This window comes from Ovis aries, chromosome 22 (assembly GCF_016772045.2).
Source record: "Ovis aries strain OAR_USU_Benz2616 breed Rambouillet chromosome 22, ARS-UI_Ramb_v3.0, whole genome shotgun sequence".
NCBI lineage: Eukaryota > Metazoa > Chordata > Mammalia > Artiodactyla > Bovidae > Ovis > Ovis aries.
Window position 1 is genome coordinate 46079828 of NC_056075.1, and position 15916 is coordinate 46095743.

A 15916-nucleotide genomic window follows, 5' to 3' on the forward strand; every position below is an offset into this window, starting at 1 on the left:
GACCTGAGTTTGGTGTCATTGTGCTGAGACCGTCGTGGGAGTGACATTCTGGCCATCACGGAGTCACAGTGAGTGTGCGATGGACAGTCTTGGTGGGCAGAAGGGGGAGGTGGCTGGGCAGAAGGGGGAGGTGGCTGGGCAGATGGGGGAGGTGGCTGGCGTGGTGGCCAGTGAGCGGGTGAGATGGTCCCATCTCCGGGTAGCAGTGTGTTCACTCGGATCAAAGCCCACTGGCCAGCAATTACACTGGGGAGAGGAGGGCGGGGAGGACACTCAGAGCAGTTTGGACAGGACCTTGGGATGTGGTGAGATTGTAAGAAGCGCTCACAGCTCAAGCTGAGGGTCTAGACTGAACCTTGCAGGAAGAGCATGGTGACTTTTCTCAGACCATGTGGTCCAGGGGGCCTTTGGGAAATTCCCCGTGTCTCAGGCATAGTGATGACAGTGATGATACAGTAGCTGCTCCTCCTCTGTGTGCTCAGCTCAGCTCAGCTCAGCTCAGTTCAGTTAATTCAGTTGCTCAGTCAGGTCCGGTTCTTTGCAGCCCAATGGATTGCAGCACGCCAGGCCTCCCTGTCCATCACCAACTCCCGGAGTTTACTCAGACTCACGTCCATTGAGTTGGTGATGCCATCCAGCCATCTCATCCTCTGTCGTCCCCTTCTCCTCCCGCCTTCAATCTTTCCCCAGCATCAGGGTTTTTTCAAATGAGTCAGTTCTTTGCATCTGTGTGTGCTGGGCACTGGTTAATGCATCAAAGAGCCTCGCTTAATCCTCCCCTTCCCTGTGCATAGGCCCTTGCAGAAATGCCCTGCAGGGAGGTGGGAAGTAGCCCCAGACCCACAGCTGGCACGGCAGGGCTCGTGGGGAGCCCTGGTTGGGCACCAGAGCTGGTGTTCTTTGGTCTCTTCTGGAAGACTGAGCTCTGTGATCCTTGTCTCAGCGGTGGACCAGAAGGTCCCCAGGAGGACTCTGAGTTCCTCCTGGATCCACATCCTTGTTCGGCGGGGAGCTGCCCGCAGGAGTAAACACTTTGCTGCTTGCTGCCTCAGTCACATCCATGGACCAAATGCCAGGATGTCCTGGAGGTAGAAGGGGCCAGACCACGGGTCGGCAGCCGCTTTCCTGAAGGGCTTGGAGGAACGCCTGTGGCCTACGGACTCCTTGGAGGTTCCTGGGAAGAACCGTTGCACTGTTAGCCAGCGGGCCAGGAAGCAAGGACCCAGGCTCTCTCTGACCAAGCTGCAGCCTTGCCCCTACGGCACAGGTGGCGGAGGTCCAGGGCACTGTGGGGGGGTCAGTGGGGATAGACTATAGCAAGCTGCCCACACAGAGGCTCATCGCCCCCGTCTAGCCCGTCTGCAGCAGAAGTCTCCAGAAGCACAAACAGGACTTAGGTCCTAACCTGACTCTTCCCAGTTCTGACATCTCTAATGTGTATACAAGGAGCCCAGAAATTCCTTCCCTTAAAATGAATTAAGCTGTCAGGGAAGGACTCTCAAAAAAAAAAAAATCTGAATATCCTATAGTTATTTCATGAGTGGTGACAGTGTCACGATGTTTGCAGAAAGGACATTCACCATTTCCGACTGGAGATGCTCAGGAAGCTCTTTTGGGAGTCAGGGGGCCTCGAGTCCGCTTGGTGACAGCCGCAGAGCGGTGAGACTGAGAGGCCGCCCTGCTTCCTGAGCTGGACCTTGCTCTGCCCGTCAGCTCCTGAGCAGATTTGTGCAGTGGCTTCTTGATGTCGCTGGTGTTGCTCTGGTAATTTAGATGAGAGGAGGATCCAGAGGGGGAAAATATCCCTGACAAGATGGACAAAAAAAACCTTCATCAGGGGCCCTTCTAGAGTGAGAAATGAGCAGCACGTGGTTTATCAGTCTGCCTGGGGCCAGCTGTGCTGTCCCTGGTGTGACACAGAGATTCCAGGACTTATGTGTCTGCTCTGCTTTTTTGCATCAGTGGAATGGAAGTGGTATAACCACGAATCAGCTCACCAATTCTGCATGATTGCTAAAGAGGGACCTAAAAAATCCAAGTGATTTTAAAGTTTTAAATAGCTGTGCTTCACTTAATAATTTATTTCATGATATTGTCAATAGTAGGAGTAGACCTGTGACCTCTGTTTCCAACAGAATTATTCATCAGCTGGGGATGCTGTTGTGGCCTGGCAGTTCCCCATCCATTCATATACGGGACTGAGAACTGGGGGACTTCACACATTATTGGCTAAGCCTTTTCTTTTATCTGTATCTGTGGTATCTTATAAACACCATGCAGTTGGTTATATGTCACTTGTTTTAGTTCATTTTATACCTTTCAACTTCGTATTTGAAATGGGCTGTTGGAGTGCATCTCAGGCAGAGGATAAAAATATGCCATGATCCTACTGAGTGGATGCCTTTTTGACAAAGGAAACTGCATTTGGCAAGTTTAGGGTTGTGGATGGCTTGGATGTTGACCATGGGCCCTAACACAGAAGACTTGCAGTATCTGACCACAGAATTAAGATGCCATTTCATCTTTATTCCAGGATTGTCTGATGCTGTAGCATAGTGGGTTGAAATGTCGAGTTTTGCATTGTCTGATTTCAGATTTGATTTTTCTCTTCCTCTTTGAAAACGTTTCTAGGCTGACAGTGCTCGGCACCTTCTTGGTCATTGTGTTCGGTTCCGAGCAGGGGCCCTGGGGGCTTAGGTGCTCTTGTCTGGTGGGCAGGAGCCCGACCACTTATCTGGTGAGTGACATGGGTACCCCGACCCTCACACAGGACTTCAGGACAAACACAGCCCGTGTCTTTGTTGGAATAAGTGCTGTAAATAAAGCTGGGTTGAGAGCAGAGAGGATAATACACATGGCTGTTCCTTCTGTGATGTTAGCCACTGCTGCTGCTTTCAAATGATCAGGTTTACATTTGTTAATGGGTCCCTTAAAAATGTAATCGAGTGAGGACTTTTAAAGATTTTTTTCTGTGGCCTGGATACGCACCAGAAGACTGAAAATTACTAATTCACATGAGAATGTGGGCCTCTTCAAAAGAAAGATTCCCCTGGAAAACTGACAGAAGTAGGCTTAGCAATGGGAAAAGTTCTGCCTGCGTTCACCACTCGCTCTTGTGAGCACCAGACCTCCTCGTTCCCTAGACTCGAGGGATAGAAGTTCTTTTGTTTCCGCTCTGAGAGCCAGCTGTAGGGGTCGTTGATGGGAGCGGTGTTTCTTTGGGGCAGTAGCACCGATGACAGGGACGATGCTGATAGTGGAAGCCCACTGCTTTCTTTGAGCCTGCGTGATTTACAAGGACCTGACACGCTTCTGCATTTGAAAGATACTGTAAGAGGCGTGGTCTCCCCCTGCATGCGGCCCCTTTACCAAGATTATCACCAGGACTTTTCACAGAGATGTTCTTTCCCCACGCATGCGCGTTCATTTTGCGATACCTGTTCTAATGGACTTTACGTATGAATGTGCTTTTAACAAAGTGCTGATCTTAACCTTGCTTCGCAGAAGAAAACAATACATTATAAAAGTTTCAAGTGGACAGTATCTGCTTTTTCTATATGAGTATTACAAAAAGTGTCTCTAACGTGTGTTTGTTAATAAATCTACTCAGAATACATCTGACTGGCAGAAAGTCATCTGATGTGGGTACACATATGAGCTGTGATGACTTTATCCACTCATTCCCATTTGGTGTTTGTACAGCAGTGTTCCCAGCCTTTCTCATATTTTCTGTGGCCCTCCTATTTTTTTCAAGCTTGGTGACTGACCGTGGATTTGTTGACTAGGAAATAAAAACCACGCCATTCCCTGGGTAAAGTATGCTGTGCGATTCTTGCATATTCATCCTAGACTGTACCTTAAGTTAGTTATTGAGTTGCTTGAAAGGCAGTGTACTGCCTGTGCCTGAGCTGCCCACTTGTCAGCACGTATGTTATATGTAATAGCAGGGTGAGTTACCGCCAGTTCACAAAATGCGACGCTGTTTCTGAATCATGTAACTCTTCTCTTCCGCTCAATAAATGGGTTGTGCGCTTACCCCATGCCAAGTGTGCCAGTGATGGAGATTTTCTAGATAGAAGGAGACACACCAGTGTGGAAGGCAGCTGCTGTGACCTTTAGGCGACATGTAATCATGTCAAATTTTACTTGCTGATAAAAATGCTCCTGAAGAAGCATTCCAGCTGTGGTGGGCTTTGTAAACACGTAGTATCCTCACAGACAGCATGGAATGCAGAGGTTCATGGCTTGTCTCTTCTTTTTTGTTCTCGCTGTCTTCAGTGGGAAGCACAAAGCAAACACTTGTATTGCATGGTGTGTCTTCTGAGTTGGAACTGAGCGTGGTGTATCTCAGATCCGCCTTGCCCGTGGTGGTACCCCAAGGAGAAGGGCTTTGCAAGGTATGCTCACTGTTACCATCTGAGACTGGAGTCAGCCTGGTGTGGGACCATGAATGACGACGCCATGACTGCCACACCTCAGGTCGCCATGACTGCCACACCTCAGGTCTCCATGGCAACGGACATCTCGGCAACCTCCTGGGATGGGGGAAACATCTGCCAACTTCTTGTGCCCTTTCCAAGAGAGCAAGATTTTCCCACATCTTGACTTCCCCTTGATCATAACTCTGCTTAGGGGATCATCTGAGACAGAAGGACCATATGTGGAGGCCTGGGACCGCTCCTTGGAGGCTAGTCACACACTTGCAGTGTGATATGTGGGCACCTGTGTGCAGAATGTCTTGAATCTGGTTATCGATAAGAGAGGACCTGTGAGGCAGCACAGTGTGAGCACATTTGTGAGCAGTGTGCGGCTCACAGATGATTGTTGAGTGTGATTTGGAGCTTCCCCGGGCACTCTGGGCATGGATTCTTCCGCCCCATCTTGACTCCATCCTGACTCCTGACCCCTTCTTTGCTCAGAGGGACTTGTGAGGGCAGCGGGGGCCTTCTGTCTCAGCCCCATCCTTGTGAGCGGACTTTGTTATTGCAGAGCCTGAGAAAGGGGGTGGTGACTCTCCTCTCCTAGGTTTCTGGGGGGCCTTTTCCCTTGGGAAAGGAGGTTGGCTTGGGCTGGTCTTCATGGGAGAGGCAGGGTACTCAGCCCAATGGAGGCACTGGTCTTCCATCCCAGGGAGGGAGGAAGAAAGGAAGGAGGTGGCCAGTTTCCTGGGGCTGGGCACTTGATGGATGGATGGTCTAGAATCTGCCTCGGGGGAGGGAATGGGGATGAGAGGACTTGCCCTGGAAATACCAATGAGGTTGGTTGTCCCTGAGGTTCTTCAAAAATTAGATTTCAGCCAGATCCTCCTGTGTGTGGTGGCCTTTGATCTTAAAAGCTATACATCCTCCTGGCAGCTGAAGCCTGTGCCGCGGATGTGACCTGGTCAACTGAGTCTGAGCTGGATTCCAGCCCTGCCCCCACCCCCACCAGGCCAGGCTGTAGGCAGTGCGCACACTCTATGAATTTTCTCCTCTTACGAAGACTCTGTGAAGTTCTCTTCAGCCTGAACACCCTTCCTTCATTGTTATTTCCTTTGATGGATGGCTTCTCTTTTCCCAAACTATTGAGACTGTGAAATAAGTTTAATAGCCGCACAAAACATGACCTTTGATTTTTTTTTATTTAAAAATTAATAAAGAACTTAGTGACAAGTATAATAATGTAATCTCTATACGTAATGCCATGTGTACATCTACATATGCAGGAACACGGTACTTTTTACCTTGGTTTTGTATCAAAGATTTTACGTAAATCTTTCTAAGAGAAGAGTCATCACCTGTGAGTGACACGCTGCAGTCATGAAATGAGATTGAAAATATTTTTTTTCCTATTCTGAAGATAGTTTCATTTTTAGATAGGAATTCATTTATCTTCAGTTCCCTTTTAGATTCTGAAAAATTTTTTTTTCTTTTTTTTTTTTTTTTGGTCTAGACTGCTTTCAGACAGTGATATTACTTTGTTTATGAGGATGTCCTCTTGTTTAGACAGAATTATGGTACTAAGCAGAAAGCTGCTAACATCCTTATTTCAATTCACTGAGACAGTCGAGATTCTGAAGACACAAGGAGAGAGAACTTGTTGCAAACATGTTTTTATAACTTTAGTTAAAAACAGTATAAAATACATGAAACACATTTTTTTTCAAATTTTATCTCTACACGAAACAATTGCACTTCCTTCATGGTATTTGATCAACTTAACTCAGTCTTCTCCTTCCACAAAAATATTTCTCAATTCTATTAAGTGATATTCAAGGATTCTTATCCTCATATATCGATTCCACAAAAGATGCATGTTTTTTTTCTTTTAATTAAAGTGTACCTCTGTGAGATAGCTGGAGTAACCCCCAAAGAATGCTTACATGAGATACTCCTGTCATTCTTTTTTTTGTTTGTTTCAAGCCCACTAAGGTCCTTGTAGAATCAGAACACTGAGAACAAAAAAATAGATTTGCTATTGAGTCAGAAGGAAAATGCATGGCAAGAAATAGCTCCAGTCTGAGAAATGCAGGTGGATCCTTTCACCAAGGTTGACCGCTCTGTTGGCATCTGATCAATAAGGTGTGCGTGTGAGCATGAGATTAGATTGGAAACGGTTGGACAGAGACTAGGAGACTTGGTTTCCTTGTACGTTCACAGACAACTCAAAATTGACGTTGTTACTCCCTGCCCCCCCCCCAAAAAAAAAAGGCAAAGGAAGATGCCTACTTCCTATTGTGAAAAGCCAAAGTTTGATAGAGTCATTAATAGAGTAGGGGCTTTTGAATTCTATAAAAAGGTACCTGCAAAGGGCCAAAGGAACGAGTGAAAAAATAAAGGAACTGAGATTTATATTGCAATGTGTAATCAAAAGAGAACTCGAAGTGTCAGGATTTATTTAAAAAAGACCTAAAAACATTTGATTCACAGCTTTCCTCTAGGTATCGTCATTTAGTACAGCTCACTAACAGGTTAAATGTGCGTGACATTAAGGTGGTTTGTCAGTAGCAGCTAAACTAAGCACAGGGTTTCGCTTCGAGGTGGTCAGATCTTCCCCGGCTGTTACAAAGCATAACGAATGGTATCAAACATCTGGCTAGGCTTTCGTGATGAACAGTGTCTCAAAGATTGATCCACAGAAACACTTTCCGGTGGCAGAGAATGCCTGTGATTTATCGGTGACTGTATAATCCATTGTGTATCTCTGTGTGTGTTTTCAGATTCTTGCCAGGATTTATCATTTGGCCTTTGGGTACCAAAAGATTAAAAAATGAGATCTATGAAAGCTTAGTGTCCGATAGCGCTGACCCTGTCAACTTGCAGTGATTAAAAGCATGTCCTGACTCTGGGGGGACTCCTGGCTGCTGCTGGCCATTTGGAGCAGGAGCAGAAAGCATGTCGCCGGTCTGGAGATGAAGGAGACGCCGAATTTGAGGTGTCAGTGTGACACTGAGATGCCACTTGGCTTAGCGCTACAGCACGTGAAGGCAAATATACATAGAGTCACATTTTAGAGATTATTCATGGTCTCCGACCACTGGAAAAAAATTGTGCTTTCTCTGGAATTCGATGTGCTGGAAATTGCACTCGCACCCCCCCTCCCCCCGCCCCCCGCTTATTTGCAAAATTAAACGTAAAAATGAAGTCCTTTGCAAACTTAAGGGCTGCTTTTTTCTTCTCAGTATTTAAAAAAAATAAAGGCTTGAAAATAATTATGAGTTTTCGCTGTGTTACAGAGTGACAGCCTGCTGTTCTGCAGGTTGATAACCTAATCCTTGCCGATCTGGGGGCGGGGGCATAGAATTTTTAGGTTTCACCTTTGACCGTGTTAGGTTTTGTTTCCGATTTTACATCCCACACCCCCGAACTGCAGAGACAGCTGGCAAGGTATGACCTGCACTCCCTTGCCTCTGTGAGCTGATCTGTCACAAAGGCCTTTTTGGTAAGCAGGGGGAGAACTGGGTGATGCCCAGCCCAGCCACCCTTCACTCCATCCTGTTCGTTTTGGAAAAGGGTTTACTTTGAACTCCAGTGGGTTTTCAAGACGGCCTTCAGACTCCAAACACCGTGAGGGTTAAAGGAACCAGAGTTTCCACCGTCCGTGCTTTTTAGATTCAGTTTTGGATTTTTGCTTGGGAGTTGAGGAGTACGTCTCCTGAGTGTAAGGCGAAGGTGCGACCTGAGTTTCCTCGAACGGATGAAGTTTCCGCAGAACTGGCTGGAGTTTGTCTTCCTGCTGCTTGAAATCTAGCTCCACACTAGAAAGCAAAGAGAGGGACGGATTTAGTGGCTCGGTGACAGCAGACTTCGGTGCCATCCTCCCCGTGTAACGATCATTTGGATGCTGTTCATGATGTCATTTTATGGCTCAACGTTAAGCAATTGGCGAGAATATGTTTGAGCTCTTAATCATTATGAACTATCTCCAAAAAGTTCACTTTCTTCTGAAAATAACTTAGCATTCTCTGAAGCTTTGTTAGTGCACATGGTGTGGAGGCATAGACTGTCTGTTGAAACCATAAGTGTGACCTGTGAATAAGCTTTCTGCTTGTCGATGCACTGCATACATGTGCTTCGTGGAATAAATAGTTGAGCAAAGATATGGAGCGCTTAGGGGTCATCTTAGTACATTTGCACCAGGTGCTTGGAAGCTCTGTGCAACTTTTCACAAGGTCAGAGTAATCCATTCATCTCACCTGAAACTATTGTTAAGTGACATGACCTTGGCTTCTGGGCTCCTTTGAAAAATCTCATCTGCTTGAAAAAGTGGCAAGAACCCAAATATCCAAAAATGTGTGTTTTATCAAGTTAGCACCACTGAACGTCACTCAGTGGTTCTCAAAGATAGTTTTTTGTTGTTGTTGTTGCAAAAACATAGATAGTATTCAGTGAAAATAACGTAGAATTGTAATTACACGGCTGAAGCCGTAATGTGCAAACATGTAGCCATAGGAAAGGACGTTCACCAGTAGTGACAGTGTCTGTGTTAGAACGACAGGATTGAAGTGGATTTTTAAGTGTATCTTGTTTGCTATGAAATTTCTCCTAATAATGCTGCAGCTTGCCTGGAGTCCTCCTAGCTCTCCATGGCTTTGGAAAGGACCACCGTGGACCCCCTAACTTTGGGTAGGACCCCCTGCTCCAGTGTCACTCTTGCGTGGTCAGCCAAGGGGCGCTGGGCCCGGCTCCCTTCTGCTTTCCTCGCCTGAACCCTTAACAACGTAAACCTGGGTGCTGTGTCACCAGGCCTCCGGAGACCTCCGCTCTGTGCCCTTTCCCTGTCTGCTCTGGGTGCCCATCGAAATGTCAGTAGATTTCAGTACAGGCTCAGCAGTGATGATAATACATGAGGTCATAACATTTTATATCCAGTAGAACTGTAAACCATTTATAAACATGATATTCCACTGATTTAGAGAATCATTAATCCTGGCCACATTTTGACATTTTGGAAAGACAAAACAGCAAAGCTGTATTATCTGGAGCTTTAAAAACAAGTTCAAGACCCATCTAATGGACCGTTTTATGCTTTAAATCCACTGTTCCATTTTTCTTATCATCAAAGGCTATATTAGTGAAAAATTAAAAATGCCATCAGAGAAGTTTATGACTAGTTCTCTCTCTGCTCCCAAAACAATGATTTTTTTTCCCCCTTCATTTGAAATGGCCTCTTTGCATTATGCTGCAGTTTATAGGAAATAGAATAAAACCCTGTGAACTCATGACCTGCTAGTCTAGAACAGGGACTGACGGAGGTTTGGTTCCTCTGGGGGACAGTTGTGAAAAGTGCAAACCTCAGCTCACGCTGCCTTTGTGAAACAAGAGCCTCAGCTATCGTTCAGTAGGAAGAACAAGCATCTCCATTGTGGCTTTCCCCTTTGATGCTGCGGTGGGGGTGGGGGACAGGCGAGCTCAGAGAAACCCCTTCACCTCTTTAAGGTTCAGTCCCCTTTGCTTGAAGGGGTATAAGAATGGCTGCCCTGATATCTCACTGAAAAAGGATAAGGATCCCCCTATACCCTCTCCCTTGAAAAATAAAAACTTCCTAAACTATAAGATGTGATTCAAATATTATTTTCTCCTTATCATCTGTTGGTCACGAATTGTATAATGGCAACAACCTATGAAAGTATTCTTCGACTTGGACATTTAACAAAGAAAACAAGAACCTTGCCGTTGAGTCTGTGAGATGTTATGGTATCCAATATGGTAGCATAGGCCCAAAAGAGTCGTTTTGTCAAGGCTAGTATCTGTCAAGGTTTAGTACTGAAAGTGTGTTCTCCAGATCATAATCATCTCAATAGGCCCAGATAGGTTTTGTGTTATTAGATCCGGGTGGGGGGGGGGGCGCTAGCATTTCCTGTGCCAATGGTACAATTCTGGTACCTGTAATTATTGAATTCCCATTAAGCATCTACAGTGGGAATCCTGTTATTAACCAATTTATCACACCGCAGAACCATGTAATCACAGCATAATCTAATCTGAGTTCTTGTTAACAAGATGACTCGACTTCATCTGTCAGCTGATTCCTATCTGGAGTCCCCCGTGAACCGAGAAGCTGCCGTCCAGAGCAGGTTTCTTTGTGCAGGGAGTGACTTGGAGTGCCCTGGAGTGAGGTGACCTTGAGCCCGGCACCTCCCTCCCCTTCTGTCACCCCAGGTCACGGCACACCTGCCTGTCAGGTGGCGCGCGGGCACCCGCCAGGCAAACTGTGGAGCGCTGTGCCCTGCGGCCAGGTTGGAGTGATACGAAGGGCTCAGTCCAGGGGGCCTTTTCTCGTTTAGGAGGGAGCTCACTGAGTCACCGGGGCGAGTCAGGGGCAGACAGCTGGCTGCACAGGGCGGTGGCCGAAGGTTAATCATCTGGCTGACTCTAGCTGACACAGAGCGAAAGATCCCTTCAGTCTCAGCGGCCAAATGGCCAGGATCAAGCTGCACTTGCCGCTCCGGCTCGCCCAGAGGACTTGGACAGGAGCCAGCGGTGGGCATTCTAGGGCACCTGGACTCTGTGCCATGCCTCCCTGTCTAACATAGTGAGCGGTTCAGATGGATCCTGGGGGTGGTATGGGGGCACCGCCTCTGGAGGGGCAACGGCCCTCGCTTTGGGTCTGGACCCTGATCAGAGGGACGCTGCCTGTGTGAGTGGTGGTGGTGGAGGCTGTGACTGTCCCAGAGCCAGGGTGTGGGGCCGCTGTCACCATGTTGCTTTCTCCCTGGCCTGGAGCGCGTGTCCTGACTCGGGGGTGGCTGCCACGCCTCACTCCTCCATCCCCAGACACACAGGGCCTTCTGACCTTCTAGCACCTTCTGCAAGGTCCCCCACAACTGTCCTTTCTTCTTCCTCTGCACCCACTACTGATGACTCATGATTATGAATTTGGCTCCGTATCATTGTCTCCATCCCCTGATCAGCATCTCCATCAGCACCTACAGCAGGGCCTGAGCCGTGGCAGTTGCCTGTGTGATGTTTACTGAATCAACACATGAGCCTTAAAAGACAAATCCCATAGCAGCTTTCATCCCAGTTGCCCTGGGCTGCTCTGTCTTGGTCGATGATATTGGAGGTGCCCCCTGGCTCTCCCCCCGGCAAGCCCCCTCCTCGTGAAGATAACCAGGGCTTCTCCCCCAGGCAGTGGTGCTGGAGTCCACTCCCAGTGGAATCTGAGGCCAGGCTCCTTTCTGTCAGAACCTAACTGAAGAAGATTCTGAAACTTGTGTTGCAAATCGCACACCAGGATCTGTTCAGAGCCTGCTGCCTCCACTTCCACTACTGACGTCCTCTTTTCTGGGAGGGTCTGCAGTAAGATCTTAGGATGGGTGGGGTCCGAGGCTGTGCTGGCCAGTGGCCAGGTGTGCTCTGCGAAGAAGATCCTAGGAGCATCTTTTGAGTCCCTTTCCACCTGCCCTGTGGGCTACAGGCCCTGTTGTGGCTTCCTGCAGGATGTCGCGTCTAAGCTCCATCAAGGGGGTGTTTATCCACCATGTGGCGGGACGTGCCGCCCCAGCTCCAGCTCGGAGATGCATCCCCTGGTGTTCCAAGTCTGACCTCTCAGGCTCGCCTCATCTCTTAGGACTCTGTGGGGGGTTACACAGCTTCCTGCCATCTCCAGGGTCTCAGGGTCCAGCCACACACGAGGCAGGAGGCTGCTGGTCGTGCCGCCCGACTCCTGCAGGTGAGATCTGGTGTCTGTGATGGGCTGTCGAGTGGACGCGTACAGCAGGCTGAACCCTGACGCCTCTGGAGGATAAGCAGTCTGGAAGAAGTCCTGACTCGGGATGTTCCAAGCCAGAGTGTGAAGAGGCTGGAGCCAAGCCAGCCTCACCTAACCTGCGTGCTCTCTCCTTTGGTCCTGAGTGCAAAGGCAGCCTGCAGATTGTGCTGGGTGATCCAGGAGCAGTCCCTGGACTGTTTACAAGATATGAACCCCTGGGATCTGTTAGTATTTACCTTTTATATCTCTCTTTTCCTTGCCTGTGCCCATCCAGCCAAACGCACGTTCTGAGAGCTGAGTGGGCAGTGAAGCCGCACTGGCCGACGTGCCCACTAAAACCTATAGCCACATATACAGGACTCCCTGTGATGTATGATTAAAGCCATGGGACACACACCTCACGTCTTTGGTTAGTCCTTTTCTCTTGAAAATGGAAGTTTTATGTATAGGGACTTCACTTACAGAGTTATCACTCTGTCCATTTCCAAGGAAATAAAAATCTGCTCTGGACTTCCGGCCGCTCTGGCCACCAGCCCGGGCTTTGTTGTCCTCCTGGCGTCTCTGCTGGGCTTGTAGTAACGCTTCTCCCCACAACGTCGCGCGATTCTGCAGAGGAGTGTGGTCCCGGCGTCTCTGCAGATGCTCTGGTGTCTGCTGCTCCTATAAATACCCGAGCCCTGCCACAGTTGCCTAAGCAAGCTGCTGCCTTCTCCTCAAGTTAATTTAAGGGGAAATGGACACAGAGCGTCCCTTTCTCCAGCCCCGCTGGGGGTAGCCGTGAAGAGTCAAGAGCAGGCGAGTTTGGCTCCCAGGCACTTGTGTGTGTCCTGGACTGGAAGAAAACCTGAGATCTCTGACTTCTCCAATCTTGATAGTGTCAGCAGGGCTCAGTGGGCTGCGGAGCGGAGGCCTCCGTTTTTCAATCTCTCTGCATCAGGTCACAGAGTCACCGGGGCTCCGTGCGGCTCTGTCTGTCTCACGCTCTGCCACTGTGGATACATCGTGCCACCCTCGGGGACTGGAGCTTCCTGGGCTGGAAGTGACGGTGGAGATGCCTCCATTGCCAGGGGGCTCCTTGGAGCCACCAAATGTGCATGGAAATTGGGGCAAGCCCAGGGCAGCCAGCTCGCTAGGATGTGGGAAGGCTGTAATCCATGGGTCTGAGGGGGACAGACAGCGTCCCCAGAACGATATATCAAGTCTGATAGCACCATGGAGGACACAGTGTCGTTCAGAGGAAACTGAAGGTCAGGTCCGCCCCCTTGCAGGCCAGATGGAGCAGGCAGGTCACTTTTCACTCCTGGGCACTGGTATACATACACGACCCTGGCTGTGCCTTCAGGGAGTAGAAGAACCAGGACCCGAGACAGCCATCTCCTCCCAGGACACATCTCCACGTGACTCCTGGCGAGTCCCATCCAGCCAGCATGTCCAGAATCGCATTGTTTCCCCAGACTCAGCCGGCGAGCTCGGCACCTTGGGGTCTGGCTGGACGTGCCCTTCCCGCCCGCTCCCATCTGCTGGGTCTGGGGCAGCCGCCTCTCAGCAAGCTCTGGGGACTTCCTCTGCCCCCGCAGACCTTCAGCTGTTTTGGCCGTGGAAACAGCCGTCTGGTGTGTCTTCTCTCCACCTCGCCCCCATCCTAACCTGATTTCCAAGTACCTGAGCCACCTCAGGGACACCTGAAACTCCGACTGCTCATCCTGTCCACCAGGTCATTGTTGCCTCTTCCTTCCATGGATGTTCTAGACCCATCACATACACCTGTCCCCTCCCTGTCCTGTCCAAACCCCTCTGGACCAAGTTCTGAGGGTCTCCACACATGTTCATCAGAGCACTTCTGGCTCATGTTGGATTGTAGCGCCTTTTCTCAGTTCTGTTAACTCATCAAGGGTTAGGCCGTGTTGACGTCAGCGTCCTCTGTGGTGCCTTCAATACTGTGGCAGGCTCAGCACAGAATCTTGGTTTACTGAAATAAACTGATGACCTAAACCCATATCCCATCCATTCCATTCTCGGCAGAATGCTGCTGCTTTCTTTCCTAGTTATAATATTCATTAAAATGGACATACAGGGACTTCCCTGCCAGTTCAGTGGTAAATATTTCACCTTCCAATGCAGGTGGTGAGGGTTTGATCCCTGGTCGGGGAGCTAGGATCCATCCCACGTTCCTCTTGGGTCAAAAACACCGAAACGTAAAACGGAAGCGATATTGTAACAAATTCAATACTTCAAGATGGTCCACATCAAAAAATCTTTAAAAGGTGAACATATGTGCACAGAACGTGCCCACGTTATATACCTGTTATATGTATATGGATCTCATTCTGATCGTTTCCAGTATTAAGACTATGAACATAGATCCATCAGAACAATGATTCATTATAACCAACCTCTTCTGCCATCTCTCTCGCACACGGCAGGTGCATGATATAAGTTTACAGGATCACTGTAAGATTTAAAATACCAGAAATAAATGGGTATTCAGTAATATTAATACCCGAACTATAAAAGATCTATCCCCTTTTCATGATATCCTATGGCAAAGAAATTATGGGTATAAAAAGCAAAACATTAGTCGGCTATTCTAGCTATAAATTATACTCTGAAGTAGCTAAAATTATAGCTGGACAGTGACCTTTCTGAATACATCTTGTTACGTGTCCTGCCCACACAGGAGAACAGTCATTCCTTTTAGGCTCGGCTGAAGCCCCACCATTGGTGTCTCTCTCATCTGTGACTTCCTCTGGAGCAGAGACTGATTCACCACCCATGCTACATCTCAGAGCTCAAATCTGAGGGCTGGCCAGGTGCACGGGGTGAGGGGGCTGTGCTTGAGCCTCCCATAATTTCGAGCCACAGAGAGGTCAAAGCAGAAAGACCAAATCCTGTTTGTAACCTCCACCCGTGATAATTTCTTGGGTAAGAAAGGGACCAGATCACTAACAAGAGTGGTATCAAGCGTAACTGAGGCCACACTCCTAGCAAGTCATCAAGATCAGAGATTATATTTAGAAGGGGTGGATAATTATTAAATGTGGACTGCCAATCTGCTGCTGTTCCTGGCCTCAACAAAGAGCGCACATTTTTAATTAAAAAAAAAAAAAGAACAAACATCTTTAGGCAGGACATGGATTGTAAGGGCAGTTAAAAGGCGAGAACACAGGACTCTCCAAAATCATTTGCAGTGAGTCCTGCAGGTGCCAGGGTTGGAGTGCCCAGCCAGGTGACCCAAGTCGGGTCGGCCGAGGTCTTGGCCGTCACTGTGTCTTCTGTTCTGACCCTGAGGATGGACAGTCTGCTGCCCAGAGAAGAATGCCTTCTTGGGGTCCCAGCACTTGAGCTAACATGCACAGCAACCCAGCTCCTCTAAGCCTCCCGAGTTGAAGATGCTCTCAGGAGCTCCCCATATTCTGACATGAGCAGAGAGAGCCAAGATATGGACCAGTGACAGCTCTCAGCAGACAGACCAGAAGAGCATTAGCTCATTAGCATGTCCTATGGTGTCACCAGTGACCAGCCTGAAGCCCCGAGCTCCCCACTGCCTCTCCAGAGATGTGATGTCTATGGGACCAGTGCCTTCAGGGAGGCTGCTGGGGGAGAAGTTTCAGCTGAGCGACGCCTGCAAACTCTAGGTGGTTTCTCTTGTCATTGAGTCACCCAGGAACTTTACACGTCCATTGCTTTAAGGACTGGATGCTGTATCTACCCCAAAGGGAAATTT

The 15916-nt window shown here is 48.6% G+C and overlaps 2 protein-coding genes across 4 annotated transcripts in view; one reads left to right on the top strand and one right to left on the bottom strand.

Annotated features, from left to right (window-relative positions):
- DOCK1 (dedicator of cytokinesis 1) overlaps nt 1–15916 on the top strand; it is a 569019-nt gene that overhangs the window by 218202 nt on the left and 334901 nt on the right. The gene's annotated exons all lie outside the window — the stretch shown is intronic.
- The window catches only part of INSYN2A (inhibitory synaptic factor 2A), a 61197-nt gene continuing 52138 nt past the window's right edge, over nt 6858–15916 (bottom strand). For both annotated transcript variants that reach the window (XM_042238528.2, XM_004020264.6), the window contains one exon: nt 6858–8236. In XM_042238528.2, the coding sequence (XP_042094462.1) occupies nt 8053–8236 (184 nt within the window). In that variant the 3' untranslated portion in view covers nt 6858–8052. The remainder of the gene's footprint in view (nt 8237–15916) is intronic.